Genomic DNA, 22,946 nt, shown 5'->3' on the forward strand with positions numbered 1-22,946 from the left:
ACTTGACCGTGGGTGCAATGTGGCTTGCATGACACACACCTAACGACAACCTGAAATACCGCCTGCCGCTTTTAATTTGGCATGGCCGAGCCTTAATGATACAGATTGGCATCCCTGCGTCACTCTGGAAAGAAGCGCGGTCAGGGGGAACGCCATCCGTCCCCTCCCAAGCTAACCCTCCAGAGTCAGACTATACCGGGAAGTCTCACGGGCGGAGGGAAAGAGTTTGCATGTCGCATCTGCTCTTTGTGACGAGGTTGTGGGCAGGCTGAAGTCAGAGGCGAGACTTTCGAAAGCGCACTCACTCGGGAGCCGCCCTTATGCCTAAGCTAAACGCGACGGATGCACGGAGGACGGGGAAAGCCTTCCTCTTCTGCCACAAACCAGCAAGGCGAACGGGAAGGCTTGTTCCGTCTCCGCCCCGGAAGAGAGAGAAAAGCAAGCGCCATAGAGCTGGCAACAAGAAGCAGCTGCTGTATATATATATTTTTTGGAAAGAGTCTGTCTCTGTGGCCGCAAGATCTTCTGAAGGGGCGGGGGAAAACCTGCCTCTTCTTCTCTTGCCTCGTGGTAGGAGACGACGGCTGTCTTTAGTGCTTGCTGGTAGTGTCTCTGGGAAAGGAAGGAGCTCCTTTTCTTGGGTGCTGTGTGGTTTCCGGGCTGTATGGCCGTGTTCTAGAGCCCGGAAACCACACAGCACCCAAGTGATTCCGGCCGTGAAAGCCTTCGACAATACAACTCCTTTTCTCTTTCTGGGATCGGGCGGCCGGGCGGGCGAGTAAAGGGAACCCGCTCTACTGATCTAGGCTCCCGTCATCTTCCTGCTGTGTCTCTCCATTCACGCGAAGGCGGAGCCGAGCTTTGTTAGACAGCTGTTCTGTTGCCAGAAACCAGAACGGGGCGGAGACAGAAACTTGCTCCCACACCTAGACGTTTCTGTTTTTATCCACTGTCTGTGCATTTTCCCGAGTAGCCTAGTTTGTATTAATAGGTGAAGCGGGGCGGGAGCCAAGTTGGTGAGTGCGATTGGTGCCTTTCCTCCTAGTTACCGAACGATTAGCTGGCTTGTGTGTGACCTGTCAATCTTAAACTGCGAGACCTATCTGGTTTAACTTTCCCCGAACAGATTCCCAAAATCCACGTATATATTTATTGTAGATCTTGTAATTCTTCTTCTTTTTTTTGGCCTGTCCTTTTCCCAAGGACATCGGGACAAAATATTTGTTTTACGTCTTCATTTATTCTTATCTGCCCTGTGAAGGTTAGGATGACAGCAGTTCATCCAAAGTAACTCACTAAGTTTGATTGCTGAAAAGGGAGGTTTGAACCGACCTGTCTCTGTCCCAGCCCAATACACTATCTGCTGCTGTTCTAAAGTTATAAAAATAACACGCTTGGCCAAGTTTCACGCATTACAAAAAACACCTCCAGAACAATTAATTAATATATATACTCTCTAGTTGCCGCGTACACCCAGGCAAAATTTCTTGTCTTCTACTTCCTGTTCTACTATACTATGTCTCCCAGCAGGCAGTGCTTCAACTCCCTTATGCAGGAGTTCCAGCATTCCACAAAATTATGGAATCTCAAAAAAGTGCATTTTTGTGCTTAGGATGCCTTTTTTCACTGCCTTTTTCTGTGATCAATAACTAATGTGGTTTCAAATCCCTGTTTGCTTTAGACATATTTTTACACATAACAGTGTTGAGGGCATATTTATTTACATTATTTATAGGCTGCCTTTGTCACTGAGAATCAAAGTGAATTCATACAGAAAGTCAGTACATTCAACAGAATGGGACAGCCAATGAACAATGAAATAGGGTTTGCACTGTAGAAACCTATGACCAATCAGAAATCTGAAAACAGAACTGTATAAGTATAAGCATAAGCTTATGCATAAGCGTAAGTATTAAGTATTAATTGTATAAGCATAAGTATTAACATGACTCATTAAACTATATAGAATAGTAAGATCCCACTTATAATGACATTATAAACTATCCATGTTAGTATACATCACAGTGTCTAACCCTTGACCCAAGTATCTTTCTGAACCATTTTGTTCTAGTACAGCACCATTACCTGTTGAGAAAAGCCCTTTTTGAATAATTCAGTTTTCATTGTTTGCAGAAAAACAGGAGAGTGGGACTCTTCCTGACGTCCTCAGCCAGGTGATTCCATAAGGCAGGGGTCACAACAGAGAATGTACATGTACAGGCATGTCCAGTTGCTCTGGTTCAAGGGCTTCACAGGAGCTTTTGTAACCTCCAGGGTTCCCCTCTTCCCTGACAGAGCCTTAGGAAGGCTTCAAATAAGCCAAGAGGAGGGGCATTCACTTCCACCCAATTCTCTATCTCTGGAGTGCACACATCCTCTCCCTTTACAATCTAGGAAGCAGTCAAGCCCTCCTTTCTTGGATCTTCCTGGACCTGCCTTTTGAAGGGTTCCCTGGATGAATGACATCTCTGACTTATCCTTCTCTCTCTGGTCCAGGGACTATGTCCTGTAGATTGGCAGGAACTAGAGCCAGAGAGGCCTTTCCCCGTTTGTTTTGGCGTACCCTACCCTACTCCACCCTGGTCCTTCCCAAAGGAGCTTGCTTCTAGGCTGCTTGGGTTTAGCGAGGCTGGGACTGCCTGTTGCCCTTCCCATTCCACTAGGTGCACTTTCCTAAATCGGTACTCTGTGTCTGAGCCTGCCTTGTATCGAGCTGGGTCCCACCAAGCCTCCTTTACTGTTATTTTCGATGCTTTTGGTTTCTGTATGGCCCTTCTTGTTGTGGCTGGCCCCAGGATGCTTCTGACTGTGTGGGTAAACGTGAAGGCAGGGGCAGCCCAGGGCAGTTGTTGATTCTGCCCATTTTCCAACTGACACCAGTAGAAGACCCTGCTCAGATGAGCAAAGCTATCATGGCAAAGTATAGAGTTCTGTTTTCAAAACTTGCAGCTGTTTTCACTACTACCCAGAATTTAACTGGAAACTTGCAGTGTGGAATACAACTTTTGTGTATGTTTTTGATAATAGTAGTGCATTCTGTCTGTTGCTTGCTGCTCTTTCTTTTTCGCATTTGAATCTGTCAGTTTTACTTGTGTTTCCCAGAAATGTTTGCCAGAGTCGTTCCTTGCAATTATCTCTAGGATAAATTTGCGGATTATCTTCCCTTCTCTATTTTGATAGGGACTGAACTTCCTGTCATAGTTATAGGAGGAGCCAGTATGTCATATGAGTTTTCAGTTATGGGAGGATACATGCAGTGCTAATGACAAAATTTTACAGTGCTTTGGAGTGTTCCCTTCAGCAGTCCTTGTAATTGATATGCAAACTGGCAAAATGTAGATCAGTGTCAGAGTCTCTGTATTGTGGATGAGAAGTGGCCGTCGAAACTTTGAGAGGGCACTTTGCCTAAGGATGACCTGTAAACTCACAGCAGAAGCAATAGTTGAACTAGGGATTAATTCATGATTATTGTCACAGATCTTTGAGTTCCATTTGGTAGCTAAAGAATGATCTGACTAGTTCAGGTCACTGAAATTCAGCCCTTGTCCCAAGCCTGTCTTCTTGGATTGCCATCGCTTCCACTCCCCTTTTCTTTGATTTTCTGTTAACTGTCAGCAGCATTGAATTAGGTCATGTTTCAGTTGTCTCCCCCAGGTCTTCTTGCTCAGTCTTTATCCCCTGGGCTATTCTTTCCTCTTGCCCCCAGAGGGAGGGATGAACGTCATGGCACAAACACACAACTTATTGAAATAAACACAGACACTTTATTTGTGGTAATAAAATTGGCCATAGCCATAGCGTTTATTGGCAGGAAGACAGAAGAGCGTGGCGCAGCATGGGGGTCTGATCAGATAGCTGGGCAGCCAGGCAGGCTGACCCAAAGCAGCTTTCCTCAAAACCCGCTGTTTGAAGAAAATGAACTCACCCTTGAGTTAAAAGGAGGGCAGCAATGAAAGTGGGAATTCCAGACGGGCGGAGGGCCGCATTCTGAAAAAAATCCCCCCATTTGCTGAGGGGGGGGGGGGGCGCAAGCTGTCTCAACCCAAGCAGGGCTGCCAGACCCCAGGCTTGCTCCACCCCTACCTCATAGGGAGGTTCCCAAAGGGGGCAAGCAAGCAGCTTCCCCAGGCAAGATAGCAGCATTGAATTAGGTCATGTTTCAGTTGTCTCCCCCAGGTCTTCTTGCTCAGTCTTTATCCCCTGGGCTATTCTTTCCTCTTATCTTTGCCAATTTGCATATCAGTTATAACTGCCTGTTTCTGTTTCTACCTTAATTTCTAGTCCTGCATTCCAGCAGCCCCAATTCTGATTACTTTCTCCTTAGTTACATTTGTCTTCACATGCTGTGTAATGTCACTGACCTTTTGCTACTCTGTATCCATTCTTAGTCATGACTGAAAGAAAAAGAAAACCACCGCTTGCAGAAAAATGACCAAAAGTTCTCATCAGGACTCTGTTATTTGTCTTAACTTTAGAGGGGTGGGCCAGTTCAGAAAGGTGTACAGGTTATACAGACTCTGTTCCAATGCAGTGCAACCTTTAATGTGAAGTGGAGTTGTGGTAAACTGGAGTAACAACCAGTTTGTAGCAAAAGGCGGCAGCGTTTTCTCTGAACCAACTTGATTTGCTTCAAAGATTGCTGGTTTTAACTAGCCAACCCCTGGCACCTTAAGTGCCTACTGCTGCAACCAGCAGAGCCCTTGTTTTAACCAGAAGGGGTCTTGCAAACTCTTGGATAAACTATTGGGAGTTATTTCCTTGTTTCCCACAAATAAATGAAACTGATTCTGGTTTCACACAATCACAGCCAAGTTTGGGGGTGGTGTGAGGAGTTAAATGACTGCACTCATCACACAAAATTCAGGTTAACAGGCAAAAATAACAAAAAAAACCCTGTATATTCTTTATTAACATACACAAATAGTTGGATATGTTATAGCCTATTAAGAACCTAAGGCAGAGTAAACATGGTTGTATCAGGGATAAAAAACCAGCCTGACCCTTCTGATCCTTGCTCAACCTTTTCCCAATCTCAGCCCTTACCAGCCAAAGTCTCACCAACAAAAACCTCCATGGCCTCTTCTTATCTGCTGTTAAAAACTGAAGCCCAACCACCTTTCACTCAGATTGGTGGAGTGCTGTCAGTGGAAGCATTCCAATGAAGCTCTTTGCTATCACTAGACTGGATGATACCAATATTGGTCAATATAAGCATCAGGCTTATACTGGTAAGTGGAGGGAAGAGATTTTGCCTTGAGAATCCATTGCAGGAGTATCCATTATAATCCATTCACCTTAAAAAGGGCACACTTATGGTACAAATAGAGTTTATCTGCATGCTCAACAAAGTTGGAAAAGTTTGAGCTTCATCCCCACACTCAGGCTACGTGTGAAACAGCTCATGGATGTAAAATTACCCCTTCATGCTGTTTAAAGCAACCATTTCTGGCATCTTCGTAAATCTACCTAAATGCTTGTTTGACATCCTATGCTTTTATTGAAGCTTTACTGATTTGAGGTCTCTATTTGCGCCTAAAAATATACAAAAGAGTATACTGTAAAATAGTGTAGCATTATATTGCTGTGACAATCATGTCTTTATTGTGACCTTTATTTAGGTACCAAAGTTGAACACATGAGAGAAAGAGATGACCACCCTCTGTGGTTCAAGATTAGCAGCCATGAACTGTGCTTTAATTCGATTAACATCTTTGTCTAACTGGGGAATGTGCAGTAATTCTTCCAAGTTTTCCAGCAAAATCTTTAATGGATGGCAGCTTCAAGTGAATAAGTGTCAACCATGGAATAAAAGCCAAAAATGCTACCTTATGACTCGAAGTTCTAAAAGCCACAGGCACTTCATTAGTAAAAACCAAGGACATTTTTTTAATGTGAAGAAAACTGAAATAGGCAGTGCTACATACAGTTCCTCTATAAGACCTTCTATCTTCTCTGAGAAATGGCTGAAAAAGGATGCATTATCTGGCACACTTTCTTCTTGGAAATTACAAAATGTGAGTGATGTTCAGATCTTAAAGTCTTTTCATGGGTCACCATCACTGAAGGCTGCTCCTGTTCCTATCTTGTGGATGATCTTGAAGCCAGTTCAGAAACTTCTTGCTATTATCCTTGGAAGGTAAAATATAAATATTGATCAGGAAAATGGAATGTAATATATACGACTGTGCTGTTAAGGGAGTTTCCATATAAGCAGAGGGTGTAACTTACAGACATTACATAAAAATATTTGTGAAGTTTGCCGATACTTTTTGACATTATTAAGAAATTTTATAACAGTGTTGTCCCAGATCCTTTTGTTTGCCTGTTCAAAGCCAGGTGAGGCAGCCAAGCAAATGCTAATGAACTATCCTACCTGCCTCAACCAGCCTTAAAAGACCAGGAAAAGATGCTGGGCTAGCAGTGGCACTCTCTTTTCCTATTACAGTGTGTTTTCATCCCTTTTCTCAAAGACATGTGGGATTTAGGCCTAGACTGCTATTTCTGATCTATGAAAGAGGATTGGCAGCAGCTAGTAAAATGGGAGTGGATGTTGCTAATAACCTGTGTGACTGAGCCTAAATTCTTGTTGCCCCAAGTGGATAACAATTTGTACCTCTACAGCTAATCATTTAAATGTGTATCTTATTTCTGTAAAATGTGGAAGCAGCTTCTACTTTTTAGGAATGTTGCGTTTTCAACTTGTAGATTGTCAAGTTAAAAAATTTAAAATATTGAAACTACCAGCCATTTCCTTCAACTGGAATTACAGGTGTCTAACATTTATAAAGTTTGAGTCCTACTCATTTTACTACAACAGCTTCTTTGGGGCTGGAATAAAATGTGAACATAAGTACATTATTATTCACTTGGAAGAAAACCCCCCCAGAAATAATAAAATGTTTCTTAAGTGTAATTAGCATGAAGTCACACCTAGACTGCAGCCTAGAGAAAAGATGTTCTTTATGTGGCTTTGATAAGACTAAAGCCAGATATCTTTAATCCAAATGTGAGGATATTTCAATAGTATTTCCTGTTTGTTATAAAATAAATTAGAGTATTTTGTTATGTATGGCATGAAAACATGCATTTTTGAGGTAATTCTTACCATATTTCAGTTTTTAACAGCACTTTAGTTTGTTCAGTTTCATTCTTAGCTTTGTCCAGCTTATGTACAGAAATTTTGAAAACGATTAAAAACTGAATCTGGCGCGAGGAAACATTTTGTGATCTCTCCTCCTTGTTGTTCAATCCTGCAGTCCCCGTTTGGGTACAGTGTATGTGCATCAGAGCAGCAGATCCATGTGTATCACTCCCTACCCCATGCATGTACAACATATTGTGCAACTTGGGCGTGTGCTGGCAGTTTGTGTTCTTCAGCCTCATAAAAGGATTAAGTAAAGGCCCATATAAAGTGGGGAATATAAGTAGTGTAGGGAGGGGTCAGTCTACTGCCTTATCTTGCACAAAACATTTGTGGATCAACAACCACTCCTTTCAACTTTGAACTCATCTTGAGGCACATTTGATAACTAGCCTTTAATTTATAATTTTAGTGATCTGAGGTCTCTATTTTGTGCCAAAAAGATACATAAGACGGAGATAAACTGGTTTTAAGAGCAAGATAAACTGGCCTTAAAACATATGTGTGGATTCGAAAATATGAGGATATATTTTCATCTGTTTAGGCCAAGATCCCAATTGCTATATGGTTTCATGTAAGGTTGCTTCTTTTAGCCCGGTGCTTTTTTTTTTCTTGAGCAGTTGGCTTAATCTACCTATGTTATATGACAAGCTGCTTTTTAAACCCTTCTCAATATTGAAAGAAGTTTTCCTTATGGCTTAGAAGATTGCTGTTGGAGATAAAGAAGTCTAAGGTGCCTTAGGCTCCTTGAACAAGTTTCATAGTTGGTTGGATCCTTGCCATAACCCTCACATTCACTGGGCAAGCCAAGTAACAAATGCTGATGTGGTTTTATTTTATCCTACATGATCTGTAGCTGTATATATTGGATGTAAATAATATATAAGTAGATCTCCCTGGAAAACATGTTATGGTGGGTGTGGTAATTTTAAAAATGCCTGTCCCTTAATCTGTTTCTTCTTAATAAGCTAAAAACACTCTTACTATAAACATCACTTTTAAAAATGTTTCACATGCATGGTGTCCTCATTTTCTCAACAACAATTTTTAAAATCTTTGCACACTATTAAGTATTTCTCCTTGTAATATATTTACTTTTTACTTTCTTGCATTCATTTTCCTTTTGGAAGGTCTTTTGAAAGATAATTTTAAAAAATGTTTAAAAGTTACTGAGTTGGATCCTGTCAAAATTTTATGATTTCTGTCAGTGAGGCAAACTGTCTTCATTTCCTCCCTTCTACTGCTGCCCACAATATGCCCTGATATGCTGCCTCTGGGGAGAGCCCAGGAACAGCAGCAGGAGGGAGCTGCAAGCAAGAGGTGGGGACACTTAAAATTCTGTTAGTGGAAACCATCTATGGCAGTGGTGGCGAACCTTTGGCATTCCAGATGCTATGGACTACAATTCCCATCAGCCCCTGCCAGCATGGTGATGGGAATTGTAGTCCATAACATCTGGAGTGCCAAAGGTTCGCCACCACAGATCTAAGGGATCCTCTGCATTTTCCCCCCCCAAAGTTATTTTTTCCCCCATAATTGCCACTTGGCTTCTAGAATAATGATTTAACATTTTCCTTTTCCGGGTGTAGCTTTTGTGTCTCTCTTTCTAATGGAGTAGAAAGCTTCTCCTGCTTTCTACCAGCGTATTTCTCTGCCACCAGCTGTGTTCCATTCCCCATATCTCTGCCCAGCCCTCAACAGCCATTCCTCATTTATCAGAATCCTGCTTGCACACACACAGAGCCAATAGATATCACCTGGATTTGGTTGCTTTACTGAGATGAAGGATTTGCAGATCTGGGTGTGTTCAAAAACTAAGATTCTTCTACAAATCCAGTAGTTTCCTCCTACCCCATCTTTCCCTGGCTCCACTTTGTGCAGGTTATGTGTACTCATGCAGTATATCCACTTTACCATTCTAGGGAGTTAGTGAACTTTGGAGTGAACATCAGTGCAAACTCAAAGCTTACTTACTTTATTGATGTCCTCTAGTTTTTAATTTTGGTCTCCCTGGAAAAGATTCCTGTTCTTTAGTTCAGTGTTTCAAATATAATTTCAGGAGAAGCCTGTCTGCACCTCTGTTCCACTTGTCTAGATCAGGGGTAGGGAACCTGCGGCTCTCCAGATGTTCAGGAACTACAATTCCCATCAGCCTCTGTCAGCATGGCCAATTGGCCATGCTGGTAGGGGCTGATGGGAATTGTAGTTCCTGAACATCTGGAGAGCCGCAGGTTCCCTACCCCTGGTCTAGATTCAAGCACTTTGGCTACAAATTCAAGCAGGCGTGGGTACTGCTGTTATCATTTTTGCCTTTATGGCATTACTCAAAAGGAGAGAGTTGCATTCTGGGAGTGTGGCAATGGGGCATATATTCATTTGCTATAGGAGCAAGCTACAACCCTGTCTTAGTTCAACTTTGTAATACTTGTACCTTACAGGAGCATAAGAAAATGGTGGCATGCACTTCCTCCAAACAAGAAGGAGTTATTTAAAGAAGCTGCAAGAAGAAATCAGTGGAAGATAGTCTTGGGCATATGTGGCTTAGGAACTGTATTTATTGTGTTTTATTTTACACATTTGGAAGAGACACCAATCACTGGGCGTGCTCGGCTTCTCATATTTGGAAAGGAGCATTTCACTGAACTGTCTCAGATAGAGTATAACATGGTAAGTAGTTTAAAAGCAAGCAAGCAAGGCAAAACAAAATCCTGCCTAACTATTATTTTTTTTCTTTTTTAAAAAGTGAATTCTTTCTTGCAGTGGAGTGAAATAACCCATAAGGAGGGCATGCCCCAGATCTTATGAGTATAGAACTTTTAGTCATGCTGGATTTTTCTTTTTGCATTATTGTTAACCAAGTACAGTTGTAAAATGGCTGCCAAACCAGTTGGATAACTTACTGTGGAGTGTTTCATTAGTTATGAATTCTCTCAAGTCCCATAAAGCTACTCTCTGTTGAGCCTCGAAAAATCAGCTATATTTATTGTCTCATTTGATTATAGCAGCTCGCTTAGTGCTGGCAAAACAATGGAAAAAGATAACAATTCCGGAAACAGAAGAATGGAAGAACAAGGTTCAACAAATGTTTACGTTAGACAAAAGATATCACCAAACTGAACTATTACCTGCAGAGAGATATGTGGAAAACTGGAGGCTTTGGATTAAATATCAAGAGAAAGAAGCTGAAAGCTTAACTTTTACCAATTGGATTATTAATTGATTTGATTTGTTATATAGCAATATTAGTAGGGATTAATAACTAGGTTTTGGATCACTTGCAAAAGTCTCCATTACTGTATAACTCCTGTAAAACCATTCGTTGAGATGATAATGTATTAAGTATTAGGATTGAATGCTCACCATGATGACTTTTGTTTTAATAGACAAACAATAAGGGGTGTTAGAGAATCAATTTTTATTATGAGTTATAGAAATAACTTATGTTAACTATGTATTAACCTTTTGGAAACCAAACATAAACTGGATGATGTGTAATCCAAAGAAACAGCTAGAGAAGTTACTATATATAGAACTAAAATAACCAATTGAGACTGAAGGAGAAGTCTAATTTTTTCCCTCTCCCTTTTTCTTTCACTATTATACCCTCTTTGCTTTTCTTTCTTTCCCTCTGAAGGTTAACACGATGAAATGAAATAGATATTGATGTTAACTAGATATAACTTGTGTTTTCTTAATATTGTAATTTTCTTTTTCGTCTCTTCCTTTCTAACTATTACTTTCTCTTTTTTTAGTTTTTAATTACTTATCAATAGGATGCGGAATGACTTCGCGTACAAGGATGTGTGAACCTTGTTTTTTATGTTTTAATTAATAAAGATATTCTAAACGGGTTATGTGTGCCAATGCCTTGAAAGGTTTCACCCATTACAGCATCGGCCTTTAAAAGGAACACAGTCCGTGTACTCCCTAGGATGCCAGTGGAAACTGCTTCAAGCCGCCTCCATCTTAGTTTAAACCCTCTAATTCTTTCTCAAACCTTTCCTTGAGAACCTTTTCCTTTGTCTATCTGAGCCTACACTGCCACATTGGCGTGGCGCAAGTTTATATGTGAAGCCAGAATTATTTCCGTGCTCCCACATTTTCTGCTGAGTGCCACCTGGCTAGTCACAGTGCCAGGGGGGTCTCTCAGCCCCATCTATCTTACACAGCCTCCACTGTGAAGATCGGAAGCAGAGCCTCAAACCAGCTAGAGTCTCCTTACAGGAGGGGAAGGTAGAGTTAACTTCCGGACCCTTCCCCCCTCCCTTCTCTTCTGCACACCTCCTCCTTCTCTCGAATGGGCTGACGTACTCCACCTCTAGATCCTAGGATTTGATAAAGGGTTTTTGCAAACCCCCTCTCAAGTTGCTTCGATGTGATCAAACCCTCCCAAGCCCAGGAACTGTTTTCTTTTACATTTTTCTTTCCTAAATCTTTCCTCTGTGGATTGTTATATTACCAATATGACTATAATTGTCAGGGAATTGTTTAAGCTTGCTTTGTACTAAAACCCACACTCTAGACGGTGGCACTGGGATTGTTTTGCAAACAAGCACCACCTGGTGTGACCCTCCCCCTCCCTCTCTCCCTCCCACCCCCAAGTCTTCCCGGCAAAATTCCCTGTCTCTGCCTTGTAATTTTTCTAACGCCTTGAATGTTGCAAGTGATCGCCCGAGGAATGGAGCCAACTGCACCTACAAGGGAAATCTTGTGGCCAAACAAACAACAAAGAAAGGGGAGTAGCCCCCCCCCCCCCACTCAGGAGCCTTCAGCCCCACTCAGGGGCTCAGGGTTTTCCCATTGTCATCTATAGCAAGGAAGTAACTCAGCAAAACTAACTCAGCCAGCGCACAAACCCCCCCTGGGGAAAAGGTGCTGCTTGTTTTTTCTCTTCCACACAGGTTTCCCAGCTCGATGGGGCCCAACTCAATCCCCAGGGGACGCAGGGAAAGCCGGCCTCTATTGAGAGAGGGGCATCGATTGCCCCCCCAGCCTGGGCCGAGACAGGAGGGATCTCTGGAGCCAGCACACCTATTCTTTCCCACGGAGATCGCGAGGCTCCTCACTGGGGCCCCCCCATCGGGAACGGGCAGCCTAGGGCCAGCTATGGCTCAGAGGTTAATGCTGCGTGCCACTGCTCCCTCGCCTACAGTCGCCATTCTCTCCTCCCTCTCTCAGCCTCTCTGGCTGAAGTTTGGAGTTGCAGCCAGGAACATTCCCTGATAGGAGTTAACCTTTTGGAACTCTTCCGCATTGTTTTCAGCCACTTGGATTGTTAACTCGGAACATGCCTTCTCCTCAAGCCAGCCTTGCTTTCGTGGGAGTCCACTGAACTTGCAATGCTAAAGAGACTTATCAGTAGCTCTCCCCTAATGGCTCTTGGAGTAGAGAAATCCATGGACTCTAAACACCATTGCTCCACATAGCTTTGGTAGTCAAACAGCAAGAGCCATGCATTGGACAATTATGTGCAGCCACGGGCTTTGCCTCCTGCCTTGCATCATCTAGCTTATGTATTGCTTTATCAATGTTTATTGTTTCCATTTATGCTCCTTGCCTCTATTTATGCCCCTTGGGAGCACGGTACCTCCAAAGCGAATCCTTGAGTACTGTAACCCAACTGATCGTTGGACAGTTATTGCATGCCTTGATTTTAGAAGCTATGTTATCTTGTTGTTGTTCCATTTACATCCCTGATCATCTTTCTCGCTGGGACTCCTCTGCTGTCTCGGCCATGCCTTTACTCATCGTTTTGCCTCAGGCTCCGCCTCTGGGAGTCCCAGGGCGGCAGCCCTTCGGCCATCAGCCGGGCCTCCCCTGGACCCCTCTTGCCAGAGCGACGTGGTAGCCCTCTCCGAGGCAGAGTACATTTCCCTCGCAACTTCCCTCATGGGAGTCCCCGGACTTGTTTCCTGTAACGCCAAGACTATCGGGCCGCTCTTGGCCGGGCGCCTCTTACTTAAGTCCATCAACTCCACCTCGACTGCTTTGTGGATGCTCTTGGCCTCCGAAGCGGCAAGAGCTTCGGCTGCTTAATCTTTAGATGAATCATGCCGCTACCGATTACTTGTTATTGTTGATTCATATGACAGTGTGTGAGGTTGCCAGATACTGTACTGCTGTTCATTTCTGCCATTGATTTGATTTTGTATGCTGCCTTGCTTATCGTTTGGAGCCCTTTCTATGCAATGTATTTCTATGCCTTGCTTATAATATGTGTGAGGAAACCCTTTTGACTTTCCCTCTCACGTTGCCCAACGCCAGGTCCTCATAGTTGCACTAAACAGCCTCCAGCCAGCTTGAGCGTAAGTCCCCTGGGGAGAGCAAGCATCCCCTAAATTGCGCCTAAACTGATTCGGGACTTCCCTTCCTAAAATATAGCAGAAAGCGAGGGAGATGTAGGGGTGAGCCTACGAACTGAGCCAGCAGAACTGTGTAGGAAAGGAGCGCCAGGCATGCCGGTGCCGGCTATGGCCTTTGAGAGCACCACGCTCCCCCAACCCCCCTCGGGCCTCCCCCACATGAGTCACGGGTCATGGAACTTTGCACCTCGATTCGCGAGTCACCAGTTGTCCCACACAAAGGGGACCACAAAGGGGCTTCCTTTGCCCCTCAGGGTGAGGAGTTTGTAGGGACCCAGACGCTGGGATGCTTCCCCTCCTGCACGTAGCAGCCCTATGCCGAGATCATGCATCACATGATGATCTCCCAAGCTCTCCCTGCCTCCCCGGGTCCGCCCACAATACTGCCCCCCCCCCCTCTTGTAAACCCTAATAAAAGGAGGCAGAGCCTAGCACACGGCAGAGTTGCCAGGATCACGGGATCTCGCGCTTCCTGCTGCTGGCGCTCTCCACCAGATGGAATCTCCACGTCTTGTCTCTTCCTTGGGGCCTCGTGGATCAAGACTACACTCCTGATTTTAACATTTATGATTTTAGCTATTTATGCTTTGAGTGCTTGTCAAAAGAACAGCATATAGATATTTTATATAAATACCTGGGGGAATATCTGGAGAGTTTTATTTCTTGCCCTCTTTCATTCACTTTTTCTGGTAGGGCAGAATAGTATAGATACCAGTATCAAACTGTGATTTTACTATTCATTCTCCACCATAAAAAACTGAGTGTGCAATTCTAGGAAGAGTTTCCTCTGTCTAAGCCTTGTAGAAACTCTACATCTTATTTATTAATATGGTCTGAAAAGAATGGGTGATTTTACTTAGTGTGACTGGTATTTATATGCATGTCACATCCTGACCGTAAATCCTGTCCTTACATAATTTTCTTTGGAAATGAGTGGAGATAATTTTAGCTCAGTCGTACACTCCTTTGCATGGGAATAGAAGCATATTTTACTCCACCTCTGCATTAAACCAGTTTACTTGTCATGGTTTTTCTCTTGTGAAACCTGAAGAATGGTAGGTATGAGAGTTCCCAATGCAGTCACGTTAACTTTGAATTAAAAGAGCCTACCTTATCCAGTTGCCATAGTTAGTGACTGCTTTTTGGATATAGATTAATTTATGGTCTTTGGAAAACGCACCCTAAACAATCTAGAACTCCTTAATGTGTTACTCTTAATAAAGAGTGGAGCAGTGTTTATTCAATGAAGAAAATAAATCTGTAAACCTACATTTTGTATGCTATCATGAGATAACATTGGGTCAGCTTAAAATGGTAAACTGATAAAAATAATGCAAAAATAAAAACAATTAAAATAGCTGCAACAACAATAAAAGTAGTAGTAGTTTCCAGTTTGAGAAATAATGTTATATACAGTTTATAGCTATGATTTTCCAACTTGCCCTTAAGAAGTCATAGCAATTTGCTTAAGCAGAGAGAGAGGCAAGAGATGGGACGTACGAGAAGAACCATCAAATGCCAAGAGCTTTCTGAAAATACTTCACTTGCTTAGTTGTTTCTCAGTAATAGTCATTAGTAAACTGCTGGATAAAAAGTCTCTGACTAGTTAGCTTTTCTGTTTCATAAGGAAATAAAATTTGCCAACCTGAGGCAAAATATCACCCGGGTGCCTCCTCCGCCCCCTGCACATCAAAGAAAAGTGGGCAGGGCACGATTTTTCCGTTCCCCAGGCACGTGCCCGGTGCAACTCCCCCCTTTCCCCTTGTAGCTACGTCACTGAAAAAGAGGATGCCAGGAGGGGGCTGGCTGGCAGTTGGCTAGATGCCATTCCTTCAGGAGGTAAATTGTTTTTGTAGTGTCCAGAAATGGGGAAGTGGGAGATAACAAGGCAAGACTTCAGAATTCGGAAGGGGAACTGGAAGGAACCTGACTCTCCCAGTGGACAGTTAGTGGTCAGGTGGTAGCAGCAGTTACCCAATAGAGGGAGAAAAGTCCCTCCAGGAGGAGCTGGGACCCCCTGGGAGAGGGTAGGGGTAGAAAAGGGCCTGCAGGTCAGAGCAGGCTCTTTCCTCCACACAGTGGTTGAGAAATTTTGGTTTCTAGCTGATAATAAGCAATAGTTTTAAAAGTACAGAAGTACTGTTTTATTATGTGCTGTTTTTATTAATTCCATGTATCTATTTCCTTTCCCCAAGTTATACACTTTACCCAAGCAGAGCTTAAATCTTACATTGCATAGAACGTGTCTTGTTTCAAACAACATAATATAGCATAGCATGGATCTTTCTTTTTTCATGAATTGGATATCCTCATTTATGTGTGATACCAAATGCTTTTCCATGACCACTGATGTGTTTGTATCTATCAAGTATAGTTTTTATTGTGTAAGCCACCACACTGTTTTTCTTGTTTTAATTTCAGTGGATGGAAGAATTTAAAAACAAAATGTTACCTGAAAAAGACCCTCGTTATCAGGTTGTCAAAAAAGTTGTTTATCACTTAGCTGAAAGCAATAAAGATGTTCTGCAATTCTCAGAGATCAAATGGACTATTCATGTTGTGGAAGAGCCAGGCATCAATGCTTTTGCACTTCCAGTAAGTAAACAATGACAACTAAGGATAAGAAACTGCAGCTTGGAAAGAAGCTACAGAAACTGCTTGTTTATGTTATACTTTTTTCCCCCTTTCTGGCTGCAGAATGGACAAATATTTGTTTTCACTGGATTGCTGACTGCTGTGTCGGATATTCATCAGCTGTCTTTCATTCTGGGACACGAAATCGCTCATGTTGTTCTGGGACATGCTGTAAGTGCTTTTCTTTTAAAAAACTTTTTGTTTGAATACTGATATGTCTTTCTTTTATGATGATCCTTTTTAATGGTTTCAGTGGCCGATTACAGACAAGGTGTTTGCAGCATGGTAGAGGTGAATGTCCGCCATGGCAGGATTTCTTGTGTGGACATATTTCCTCTAGCTCCGCTTTCACTTTCTACTCTCTCCACAGCAAACAAATCCACTTACAGCACTATTTTAATTTTGCTTTGCTGCTAGAGTGGGCACAGCTTTGTTCTGGGTTCCTTCCCTCTGTTGCAGCCAGCCAGCCTAGTCTTATTCCTCCACTACTTCGCACTCTTTGCACGCTTCACCCTTGCCTTCCTCCTTTTGTTTGATTGCTTTTTGCTTCTTGTCCTGCAGTATCACTTCTATTGCCTGGACCTTCTCATTCCTGCATATCTTTAGTTCTTTAGATTTTAAAAAATTAAATAACCATATTGATAGTTTGATAAATTGATACTAATACTAAAAAAGTAAAAATAATAAGACTGTAGTTGATAGTCCAAACACCCAATTTGTATTTGATCAACAAACTGGGATGCCTCCAACCTCGTAGTTTTATATAGAAGCAATCAGTGTTTTCAGACCAGACTGGGAAAAGTCCGTCAGTCTTGATGCTTGGGTTTGCAGCACATTGGGAAACAGACAACCGTGAACCCATGGAGTTTAGCAAATGGCAGTTCACATTGTCCTTTTGCAGTTTTGCAGTTTGCATATCACCATTACTTTTCTTACTTCCCACCATAAAAAGCAATCAGTGTTCGGGCAAAGTGTACAGATGCCATATTCAAGACTTTTCACCTTTTCACCTTTTTATGTTGATATGTCAATCTATCAGTAGATTGATAGATTGATATATCGCTCTGTTTATAAGATCAAATATAAAAATTAAAGATTATATTAAAAATTAAAGCATGCATGCATAATAGAGAATCCACGAAACATCCCCTCCCCTGACACAAGCAAAAAGTCAGCAGATGAGTAATGCCCGCCTCACTGTAAACAGGGCAGTGGGCAGAGGAGTAGCTGGGCCAAACTGCACCCAGTGCACAGTCTATATTTTCCACCCCCATGGCCCCCCCACGGCGCCCCCCCCCCACAGCGCCCTTCCCCACAGCATCCCCTCTTCCCACACTTACCTTAGTTCCTTTCCTTTTCCTAGAACTTTTTCAGGCTGAAAAAAAGGCCTGTTCACAATTCAGGCTTTAAAACGGCCTGATGGGAACTATACTTCCCAGGAGACCTTGTGAGCCCCAAGGTCTCCTGGGAACTGTAGTTCCTCAGGTCATTTTTAGCCTGTACTGTGAACAGGCCTTTTTTTCAGCCTGAAAAAGTTCTAGGAAAAGGGAAGGAACTAAGGTAAGTATGGGAAGGGGGGTGGGGGAAGCACCACAAGGAGGTGACGCGGGGAGGGGGCGGGGGAAGGGAGAGGGGGAAGGGGTATTTTGCACCCCCATGTGACCCAAAGCTGTGTGCCTGGTGTGTGGCGCACCCCCTGTCCCCTGGTAGCCCCGCCTCTTGCAGTGGCTAATAATGCTAAACATGCCCTGAAACAAAGACTCCCTGGCCAATTCTCTTTGAAGTCATGGGAATCTTGCTGTGCATCATCGGCCAGTGAGTAATATGGAACTCCTCTTTTGCTGCTGCTTTTAGCAGTCTACAGCCTACTTCAAGATTAATTGTAGGCAAGGGCATGTTGCATCTATTATCTTCTAGCTCTGTGTGGTTACGTCATTTACTGAACTGATGTAATCATCATTATAAGTTGGGATGTAGACTTCAGCTGAATAAGGCTTAAGTCTGTGGGTTTTGAACAAGGAAGTAAAATAGAATGGTTCAGACAGTGTCTATAGTGTCACCTAGTATCAGGCAGATATATCAGAAGTAAACCACAAGATTTGCATTACTATCCTATTTAGAGTTACTTCCTTCTAAGCCAACTGACTTGTATGGCCTTAGAAGAAAATAAATCTACTAAGAATGTCACTGCAAAGCACCCAGAGGTGATAATTATGGAAAGGACCCAGTGTGCCCAATTGAAGGAACTTCTGTTTGCATCCACTTTCATTCTTTTAGGACTGTTACATATTCCATGGCAGACCACTATTCACTTAGATCTGCAATATGGAGGGTAAGAGGACCTAATCTGTAAACTAAGCTCTTCTCATGATTCTTTGGATCAACCCATCATTTTTAGAACACCTGGTTCTTTTTTAGGGGCAAGCTTTTTAAATAACTATGCAGACCACTATTCACTTAGATCAAAATTACCTCCTTTAATTTTTTGGGGAGAATCTTATGGGTTTATTACTCCATTCATGTCACTTAAGGTCATTTTCTCTCCTTGAAAATCTAGTATGGATTGAATTTTTTGTGTGTTTATGTTATTTATGTATAGATCTTGCCTTATAATAGCTCCTTCCCCCTGCTGAGACTTTTTTGCTCTTTTCCCTGATATCTCCTGCCCAAACTCCAAAAAGAAAAAAAAGGGGGGGGGGGATCCCTGTTACCGCTGGGCCTACTGCATCAGGCCCCTTGTTGTCCTCCCTTGCGTGCCACTTGAGGTTGCACTGCTGTCCTCTGGGCACAATCCACCAATTCCCAATCACTCGCTGCTGCAAGTCTGCTGCTGCTATCTTGCTCAATTCAGGCCTCCTTCTATTTCCTAGAGGCACTAAGCTAAAAAGCCGTTTTTTTGGCTGCTCCACGTTGCCTGATAAACAGCTGCCAGGTGACACGAAGGAGAAGAGAAGCCACCATAGCTCAAGCAGAAAAGAGACACGGGAAGGCCCAGCCTGCCCTTATAAAGCCGCGGCCCTGCCCCCTCTACCTACATCATGTGCTCGCACTGGCAGCAGAATGGCCCTGCTGGGCTGGACGCCGGTGCAAAGCCTGCCCCTCTCCCTGCCAGCTCCCAGGCAGCAATGGTGGCCAAGGTAATTCTCAGTCACGCTTTCTCTTTTTAGCAGTAATCTACTATTGGATGTCCTTTCCAATTGATAAATGCAGTAACTTGCATGTTGGCAAGAGTGAAGAAATCATTTAAACTGTTTGACTTCTTTAAAAAGTCGCTGTTGTGATTATGGGAAATTGTATGGATGTAATGTTAGCACATGATTAACTTAAAATGTCATTTTTTTCTGTTTTAAGGCAGAGAAAGCAAGTTTGACACACTTCTTGGATTTCTTCTCTCTCATTCTTCTCACAGTGATCTGGGCTGCCTGTCCTCAAGATAGCTTAGCAATTATAGGACAATGGATCCAGTCCAAGTTTCAGGAGGTAATATGAGCTCTGCACCTTGCTTCATTCTTTATATTTTTTTTCTGAGTTCTACAAACATGTTTGTATGTCTGTGTTATGACACACTAGGATGTTGGGACTTGGGTTGTCATGAGGTGATTGTGATTCGATGGCTCACGATTATTATATTATTGTTGTATAAACACACAAAACACATAAAAATACAAGCATGTAAAAAAAGAAATTGACAGGAGGTCTAACAAAAATTAGGCAGGAAATGCCAGACAGAGCACAAGTGTCATTACTTACTGGCAGAGGACAACAGCAGATGGAGGCAGATGATCCCAGAAAGGGTGTTTCAAAGTTTCAGTGCCATAATTAAGAAGCCCTAATTAACAGACTTCCCTCTGTGATACACCTCTGAAGATGCCAGCCACAGATGCAGGTGAAACGTTAGGAACAAGATCTACCAGACCACGGCCACAAAGCCCAGAAAACACACAACAACCAGTTGAATTCGGCCGTGAAACCCTTCGACAATACATTTTTAAAGGTTACCTTTATCAACCAGAAGTCCATTGAAATACCATAGAGTTGTGTATCTGTTTTATCAGCATTGTACTTTTGAAGACTTTTGGGCAAACACAATAGAACTCCCCACCCCACCTTACCACATTGAGATAGTCCCAGACTCTCAAATGCTTTGAGAGCTTCTGCTTGGGTTCGTGTGAATCTCTGATGCAAAACTCGTTAACCAGAAGCAGAGAAGGGAATAAACAGTCTTTGTTTCCCTGCAAAGTTTTGAATTACACTTGAACTTCCTGCCAGTCAGGAATAAAATCAGAGGTGCAGGAACGAGCAGTTCAGTCACCTAACCTAAAATGTCTGAGAGAACTGTCAGAATGATCAATGGTACTTCAGGACTAGGCTTTCTAGAAAGTGTCCAAGTTGCCAAACCTAGTTCTTTGCCCCTTGTCACAATTTGCAGTTTCTTTCCCTCCATGTTCCTGGAATAAAAAAAAATGTCTGTAGTGGCATTTTTTTTTTAAAAAAAGGGAGGAGGTAGGAAAACTGGAGTTGCAAGAACTTAATGATTTTACTGCTGCTATTTCCTGGTTGCCACAACTGTGTGAGCTGGTTATGATGCTGTTGCTTCAGGTGAGATATTTGTACCAACAAACAGTCCTTATCAATTCTCTATCAAGGGTTTTAAAATTTATTATGGCTAAGTGGTTCCAAAAGTATTTAACTCTATGATCTTTAGTGTGTATAGAGGGGGAGGAGAGCTGCTTATAGTTCAGTTCTTTTAAAAATATGCCTGTGAGTTTGGTGACCCATAACCATTGGTTAGTCACATTTTTGGGGGGAGGGGAAGGTAATTGCACACAGTGGTGTCTATTAACATTCAAATGCCTCTCTGAAACAGTTGCCCTGGCAATGAACTCAGGTCCCAGGAAGTCACTACCTGAAGGCTCTCGTGATAAATGGATCATTATTCAAATATCAGTATTATCGTCTGATATTTTGAAAGGAGAGTAAACCCTTGAAATAAATATCCAGTAACAAAAATAGAAATGATCCCATAATAGAAATTGGGAGGGGGGGGCATTTAAATGTATTAAAAACTGAATGGAAGAACCACCACCAAGCAGAACTTTGGGGTTGCCATTAGGGGTCTGTGTACCTTGCCCATCTAGAATCTCTTGGCAAGTGAATTTGGCAACTGTTGAGAAAACCAGTTACCCGTGTTGTCTTTCATAATCATAGAGGAAATTGTTAAAATGTTGGTTGTGCAACGTCTGGTGATTCTTTGGGAACTGGGTGGCAGATGGTTCAGAACTGGGTAGAATTTCTGAGGTTCAGAGTGGGACAGTACCTTGGTACAATCATCTCTTTTTATTACTTGGGTTCTGTACCTTTGTGAATATGTGATGCCTTCCCCAATCTTAAATTCCATGGATAGGCCTTGTTTGCTATACATCTAGTCTCTCCATTCTTTGCAACTGATTTGGGCAAATTCTTTGGGTATTTGAAACATAAACCTCCAACTGGGTCAAGATATTCTCAGGGTGACTATAAATGCATTTGCTGTTCTATTTGGAGTTTTAGGAGGGCATAGTGGCACATATAGCTAATTGCATATTTTCAGTTTTCCCTGAATACATCAGTTTATCAGAGTTGTGTGAATAGCATAATAGCTTACAGGTTATCTGGGAGATTGCCAGTGAGAAAATAGGAGAAGAATGTGTGTGTTACAATTTCACAAGTAGCCTTAAACGAGTCACTGTAATTTAGCCTGTGACATCTGTGGCATTCTTAGAATGGTTGTTTAGAAGAAAGGAGAGGCAGTCCTCCTCTTGAGTAGCTGCTGCATGCAGTACAAGTAAATAGAAGCTATTACTGTGGATTGGATCCTGTGCTTGATTCCATTAACAGCAGAACTTACTGTTTGTACAGAGTTCTGCCATTAGCCAATATTTTATTCATGTACCGAATTTACAATCTCCCTTTCTCAAAAAAGTCTCCACTATCCAGCCCTTTAATTCTAGCAAGAGTAAATGTTTGATGCTTCTTCTTTCCTTTTTAGCTGCTGTTTGATAGGCCATACAGCAGGACATTGGAAGCTGAAGCAGACAAAATTGGACTTCAGTTTGCAGCTAAGGTGAATAAAATACCAAATGTTTATTTTGCTTCCTTGAAGGGTTGAGCTTATATTTCACCGGTTACCATTTATGAATTGTTCCATCAAAATATGTGCAAAATGAATTTGATAACTATACCTGTAGTGCCACCTAGTGTAAATCATCAATAGTGCTTTTGATCAGAATTTTGAGGGCATAAACTGCTTTTGCTAGTGGAGACATTACTTTAATGAACCATTGACTTACAGAGGTAAATGAATAAATATAATATTTAATTCTTCAAATAAAATTTTTTCAAGTTCCTTTTCACAACTCTACTGGAGAGAGGCAATGCCATTGTGAAGAGTATTTAACAACTGTGATTTACAATACTGTATTGAGAAGTCATTCTAATACTTTATTGCCGTCAAACAAAAACTCCTTACTTGGAAGTGGAGAGTAGGTGAAAGCTGCCACATCCTGTTAAGTAGCCATCCACTTGGACCTCTCATAATATCTGTTAAGCACATTTCTATAAAATATGACACTTCATGAGTGTTGTGGCCTATTCACTCTAGCAGAGTGCTGGACTAGATGGACTCTGGTCTGATTCAGCAGGCTCGTTCTTATGTTCTTGTTCTTATGTTCTTATCCTTAAGCACAGTCTGCAGTTTGGTAGCTTCATGAAAACTTTGTCCATGGCTGCCTCTCTCCAAGGCTTCCACATGGTAGCAGAGATATTTTTTC

The 22,946-nt window shown here is 42.4% G+C and overlaps 1 protein-coding gene across 8 annotated transcripts in view; it reads left to right on the forward strand.

Moving 5' to 3' along the window:
• The first annotated feature begins 300 nt into the window (after positions 1-300).
• OMA1 (OMA1 zinc metallopeptidase) overlaps positions 301-22,946 on the forward strand; it is a 44,719-nt gene continuing 22,073 nt past the window's right edge. Inside the window, exons 1-7 of one of the 8 annotated variants that reach the window (XM_048498523.1) lie at positions 301-603; positions 5,619-6,136; positions 9,580-9,808; positions 15,925-16,098; positions 16,201-16,308; positions 19,489-19,617; positions 22,166-22,240. In XM_048498523.1, coding sequence (XP_048354480.1) covers positions 5,649-6,136; positions 9,580-9,808; positions 15,925-16,098; positions 16,201-16,308; positions 19,489-19,617; positions 22,166-22,240 — 1,203 coding nt within the window. In that variant the 5' untranslated portion in view covers positions 301-603; positions 5,619-5,648. The other 7 variants (XM_048498524.1, XM_048498521.1, XM_048498522.1 and 4 more) reach the window with 7 other exon arrangements.

This window comes from Sphaerodactylus townsendi, linkage group LG05, assembly GCF_021028975.2.
Source record: "Sphaerodactylus townsendi isolate TG3544 linkage group LG05, MPM_Stown_v2.3, whole genome shotgun sequence".
Taxonomy (NCBI): Eukaryota; Metazoa; Chordata; class Lepidosauria; order Squamata; family Sphaerodactylidae; genus Sphaerodactylus; species Sphaerodactylus townsendi.